The sequence below is a fragment of the Melanostigma gelatinosum genome (genome assembly GCF_949748355.1).
Source record: "Melanostigma gelatinosum genome assembly, chromosome: 17".
In the NCBI taxonomy this organism is placed as follows: domain Eukaryota; kingdom Metazoa; phylum Chordata; class Actinopteri; order Perciformes; family Zoarcidae; genus Melanostigma; species Melanostigma gelatinosum.
The window spans coordinates 3,033,947-3,040,052 of NC_136650.1; the positions used below are offsets into that span (position 1 = coordinate 3,033,947).

Genomic DNA, 6,106 nt, shown 5'->3' on the forward strand with positions numbered 1-6,106 from the left:
AATAGGAGCGCCCGTTAACGCTGCCCTGTAGTTCAAATATTGACCCTGGTGCTGTGACAACACACTGACAAAAACAGAGACACACAGTGAAAGAGTGAGCCGGGGGTTAAGGACACCTCAGCACTAAACTGCTCCCACATCCTGGTTACAAGCCAACGTCACAGCACACAGCATCCAAAACAATTATTTGTTTAGGCCTTTGGGATATTTGGTTTGTCAAGCTTTTGACGACTAGATGAATGCAATGAGTGTAGTACAGGAAACAGTATGAGCAAGCAGCTTCACTAAGGAATAAAACAGCAATACAATTCAATCAGAAAGAGACAATGTTTCTATTTGACTGAATGCTGTTGGAATGTCTCGTCTTCTGAAGAGCTGTTCACTGCATGTCAGCATTCAGCCATTCACTTCCACATTCATCCACTGTAGGCAGAGGCTGCCATGTCATGTGCCACCTGCCCATCAGGAGGGGTAGCGTTAGGGTTTGCGATCCATACCTGAACCCATCAGCTATCGGTCTCAGGCGGATTAGCCTCTGGCTGCAAGGGGCAATGTTTGCAGGGTTCCGGTGTAGCCATCTGCTATCTGGGCCAAGACTTCCTTTTCTGTGAGCTGCTCATTGTTAACAGTCCAATTAGCAACTTGAGATGCAAGACTGGAGTTGAAGTTGTGAGACGGTGTGTACGACCAGATTATTTCACAAGTAGCCAGTTTACAAGTGATTTTAAACCAGTAATAAGCTAAATCATCGTCGGATGATGGCCGATGGGTTCCCAGATTGCATTTTGGCCAACGTGTTCCGCCTCTTTTGCTCTCTACATGGAATCTTTACCTGCATTCAACCAAAGCCTGCTCGATACCGCTCGGACTGGACAGAAAACCAGAAAGCTTCCGATACTAAAAAATATTGCCCCATTGCCAACAGATTCTACATGTGAATCCAGAAAATACTCACTCCAGCACCAAATGTAGATTAATCCACCATAGTCCCCACCATAGTCCCCAACGAATACACTATTTCTTTCAGTTTCTTTGATAAAAACTGCAGTGACCAACTGTTTTAGGAAATTGCTGAAACCCAAATGAAACTATACATTTGTAAGGTGTTTTTTTTTATAGATTTGTGTCTACAGTAGAACCAATAGCTTGAGCTAAGAGCTGTGGACAGGAAGTCAGAAAGGTTTTGTTGCATGCCGGTTTTGGTCTTTTCATGTGATTACACGTGGACTGTTCTGTCTAACAGGTGGCACTTTGGTTATGTGGAATATATCCATTCAACTTTCATCTACTGCTTTCGTTTTCACCCAAAGCGTGGTGTTTGTTACATTCATGGAACCAACTTTTCAATAATAACCCAAAAGTCTCAGTTACCTTTCTTACACTATTTGTTAATCACTGAAATTGCTGTTGGGTGCCATGGTTATATAGTCCTCCATGATTATTTCATGATTTTGTAAAAGGAGTAACTTAACTGGAGATCCACTTATTTGAGTAGAAAACCTCAAAACAACCTGGCCACCCAACGGCTGAAAAATAAATGATTTATTCACCATTCATATTTAAAAACTAGTGGCTTGAGAAATACCATGTCTGACCACTAAAAGCTTGGATCTTTGAACAAAAACACAGATGTGGGTGGCTTTTTTAACCTAAGTTTAATTGAAAAATGTGAATGCAAATACCAAATCACAACACATTAGTCATAACATGCATACTCAGCATTTGATATCATTTTATTGTCCTTGTGTTTCATGATTTCATGTCTTGCTTCTTGCTTCTTCTGTTCTTTGCCTTGTTAAACTCTCATGTTTGTTCCAGATAAAACTCCTTCGGAGAGGAGAGACGTGTGTACAGCAGCAGTAGTCTGCAGGTGGATCTGGTGTGGACGATTAGAGACAGAGGATCTGCTGTTCCAGGATGCAGGACGCATTGAGTCATTAAACAAAGCTGCCATTCACAGCAGCACGTCTCGCTGAGCCCCCTGCTGCAGGATACAGGATACTGTTGAGATGCTTCACGATAAACCTCAGACTCCTTTACATTTCAATGTCCGTTCATGTTGAGAGATTGCACAACTCTAGATGCTCTCAGTGCTACACGTGTCACTCTTCAACGTTCCGGGACTTTTTGCGCACTGGCACTTCTCACAAGCTGCCGGTTCAGTTCTCTGTCCTCTCCATGTCAGGTTCTCTGGGTGATTCATAACCGCGCAGCGACTCAAAACCCGCATGAACAGAAAGGCAATGTGGAGAGCATGTGAAGAGCTGACGCCCGGTCCGGCCCGGCACCGGGGGGGGGGGGGGGGGGGGGGCTGTGGACATCCCATAATATATTATAGAGTGACAACATAGGCTACAAGTAACACAGAAAAGCACTTTAAGTATTCAACACACCACCTTAATCCTATGATGTGTCCAGTGGAATATTAACTAGAAGATGCATAGCCCAATGTAATATAACAATGAAATCACAACTGACACAGAGCATGCTTAAATAAATAATACATGAATATGTACGTATGAGACTGACACACACACCAACATGTGAATATGGGGAGAAGAACCAAGTCCTATACTTCCACACCCAGTCTGATTAAAAGAAGAGTAATCACTGTCTCACTCCTTTGAGTGCTCACTGTGATTAGGAAACCTGGATGCAAATCATTTACTGTGCATCTTCATGTGTTCAGTGTCAAGTTGTCTCTCGAGCCATTCACATAAAGACCAATCATCGTCATCATTGTCGTCCAATCACACATGAATGAATAAAACCACTAAATATCCACGGTGTCCAAACTGCTTCAGATGAATGATACAATGGGATGAAACCCCGTTAAGGACATGCCAAAGAATACATGTCTCTTGTGTTCTTTCAAGTGAGCAGAACGGAATGCCAAATCCCATGAAGAAATCTGATCATTTAAGAGTGCGCAGCTTATCGTCCAGAGGCAGAATCGCCTAATAGTGTTCTACATTCGCAGACAGTGTGAATCTACATTTAGAATTGGTTCCTATTGTTCTCGCTCCACCAGCACTTCTACATTTCAGAGGAAGAAGATGAACAGAATATAGGAGACTTATGATAAAACGGTTTAATCTAGCCTAATTTATAATGTTACGTGCTCATTATCTTACATCGTGATGCATTTGGCAACATATGGAATGCATATGGAAACCTTTACCAATTTCCTCAAGGGAGTTTGGTTTGTAAACCAAATGAAATATGAATCACCGTGATATTCCGGCGGAGCAGAAGGTGGGGGATGGGAAGAGGGCGGGCCCGCAGGTAAACGGTGTTTAAATAGGGACAGACGAGAGTGGAGGCACAGCAGATCCTGGAGCGGCGGTCTACCTACATTCTCACCTGGCCACTCAGGAACAGGTAAGCGGCAGCACTGCTCTTCCAGTGCTACTGCATTTGAACTGGAGGGAAATTTCACTTTCTCTTCAGTCTGTAAATGCTGAACCTTCAGTTTAGTCAATTTTATTTCTGTATCCAACAATGTGATTCGAATTCCAACTGTGCTATTATTTTGTAATAACTGACAAACTTAGGAATAACTTGTTGATGGAGCATTTCATCCTGGCTGTCCTTGATTAGTATCTGTAATTTAATGGCATACTTTTTTCTCAGTAACTGTTACTGATTACAATTACCTTTATTTTCAATTGAATTACGTAACCACATAACAACTACACCACGTGTAGATTGTCATATCCTTCTCTCTCTTCACTGGCTTCCAGTTCAATAACATAATCATGAAGAACGCTGCAGATTGTTCTGTAACAGGAACTAGACGAGGTTCCTTCTCAAAGGGAAGGGGAGTTTACTTTTCTGTCATTTTGATGCTGTTTCTTCATTTGCTCACTCTGTACCTTTGTCTGCTCCTCGTGTTCCAGTAAAGCTTAAAGATGATCAAAGCGGCGTTGTCTGTCCTCTTGGTCCTGGTGGCCATGTCCTCCACCTCCGGGAAATACATCCCTAAATCTGGCAAAAGGATCACTCAGACTCTGGCCAGAGGTCTGTGAGCATTATCTGCCTCTCTATGCTGAATGGCTGAGACTAAAGTATAGTATGATGAATATTGAGGAAATGTCCATGTCTGTCCAGGTTGGGGCGATCAGCTGATCTGGGCTCAGACGTACGAGGAGGCTCTCTACTGGGCCAGGTCAAGGTAACAAATAATTCCAGCACTGACACTGACTTTCATTGAAGTTGATGATTAAATGTACTGTAAGTGAAGCTGATTTGTGTTTTAGAAACAAGCCTCTGATGGTCCTCTTTCACCTTGAGGACTGTCCACACAGCCAGGGTAAGTCCAACTCCTGGTCTCTGTTCATTCACTCATGCAGAGAAAGAAATGTACCAAACTTGCCAAACCTGTTGGAAGGGCAAGCAGTCATTTGTTTGCACATGTGACGTGACATCCTGGTGCTCTTCTGCACTGACCTCATGAGCTGCCTGGACTGAGTTGTTGAATTAAAATCCGGTTTCTCCTGCAGAACTCAAGAAGGGTTTTTCTGAGGACAACATGATCCAGAGAATGCTTGACGAGGACTTCATCGTCCTCAATCTGATGGTAATTACTAACTTACCATTAGATTAGTAGTAGTTCACCATTAAACTAGTAAAGGTTTAGCTTAACTATTCTTTAATAGGCAACATGCCCTGTCCCCCCATTGTCATTTTCATATTGCTAAACTAGGATTGGTGCATAGAGATTTGTCACTGTTTTCAATCTGAGCTCGGACCACAAAATACTGGAATCTGTCATGTCAAATAATAACTAATAACTGTTGGACCCCATTGCTCATAGTAATACTTTAGGCCCTATGCTGTGAGATGGCATGGTTCAGTATGTTTGTGAGCTGTTATTCCTTCTCTCCCCTACAGTATGAAACCACAGACAAACATCTGTCTCCTGATGGACAGTATGTCCCCAGAATCATTTTTGTTGGTAAGCGATATCTGTAACACGATGTTTCCTGTTAACAAATCCTGTCTAACTAGTTATACAGACTGAAAGATTCACTTTTCATACAAGGCATGAGCTGCAAATGTGTGAGAAAACATTTTCACCTTTGATACCTTTGATACAAGCAAAAGTCCTGCTCAGCCAGCAGCAATAATGTCCTTACAGATCCCACAATGACGGTGAGGGCCGACATCGTGGGTCGCTACTCCAACCGCATGTATGCCTACGAACCTGCGGACATCAAACTCTGTAAGTGCTACTGCTAACTCTGAGGCTGGCCAGCGGTGTCTGTTTGTGCCCATGAAACACAGACTGATTCAATGTAAATGTTTCCTGCCTCTTCCTCAGTGAAGAGCAACATGGAAAAGGCTAAGAAGCTCCTGAAGTCTGAGCTGTGAGCATGAGGACGAGGAACACACATGATGCCAGTCACATGCTGTCACTACCGTTAACATGTGGAAAACGAAGCACTGGGAAGGTTCCCTTCTGATTCTTACATTTGTTATTATTGCTGTACATCCAGAATGTCTTTTCAATAAATATGAAACTGTTCATACACACAAGATGGAGAGTGTGCCGTTTTATTTGCCAAGAGATATACAACTCAACAACTCATGAATATTACACAGCATATTTGGTTACACAGCATATTTATGGTCATATTTAGCTCTCATGCTGCTACTGCTACTGTAAATTAAGGACTGGATGAAATTAAGTAAATACATTTTGAGCCTCAGTATAGAGCTTTTTTAAAACAGTAATAGGTGTTAGAGAGCTCAGGCATCTATATTCCCTCAGTAAGGCCTGCAGGGCACATAGCCTCCTGCCAGGTTGCCAGCCACTTAGCTTGTGAGCTTGTGCCTAAGATTTGTGTTACTGATAATCAACGTACTTTTAAACAATTGTGTCAATATCTCTGAACATTAGAGTCTTGGACTGCATTCAGCCTATATTAACAGTAAGGACCTTCTAACTTGTAAAATACTGTACCATTCATCCCTATCATCACCCTCCATGTGTCTACATAAAAAGAAAAGGACTGTAATTTTCTATATCGCGCTTTTCTAGTCATCCGACCACTCAAAGCGCTTTAACATCCCATGTCATCATTCATCCATTCATATTCTGATG

General features: G+C 42.4%; 1 protein-coding gene across 1 annotated transcript; it reads left to right on the plus strand.

Annotated features, from left to right (window-relative positions):
* Nucleotides 1–3,332: 3,332 nt before the first annotated feature.
* Nucleotides 3,333–5,538, plus strand: agr2 (anterior gradient 2). The gene is made up of 8 exons (XM_079287442.1): nt 3,333–3,381; nt 3,900–4,020; nt 4,111–4,174; nt 4,260–4,312; nt 4,503–4,579; nt 4,894–4,957; nt 5,141–5,224; nt 5,324–5,538. Exons 2-8 carry the CDS (start codon nt 3,912–3,914, stop codon nt 5,371–5,373), a joined length of 501 nt encoding a protein of 166 aa, XP_079143568.1. The 5' UTR covers nt 3,333–3,381; nt 3,900–3,911; the 3' UTR covers nt 5,374–5,538.
* Nucleotides 5,539–6,106: the final 568 nt, after the last annotated feature.

Coding starts and splice junctions, on each gene's coding strand:
- agr2 (XM_079287442.1), top strand. CDS start 3,912: ATGATCAAAGCGGCGTTGTCTGTCCTCTTGGTCCTGGTGGCCATGTCC. Junction 4,580..4,893: donor TCATCGTCCTCAATCTGATG/GTAATTACTAAC, acceptor TCTCCCCTACAG/TATGAAACCACAGACAAACA. Junction 4,958..5,140: donor CCCCAGAATCATTTTTGTTG/GTAAGCGATATC, acceptor ATGTCCTTACAG/ATCCCACAATGACGGTGAGG.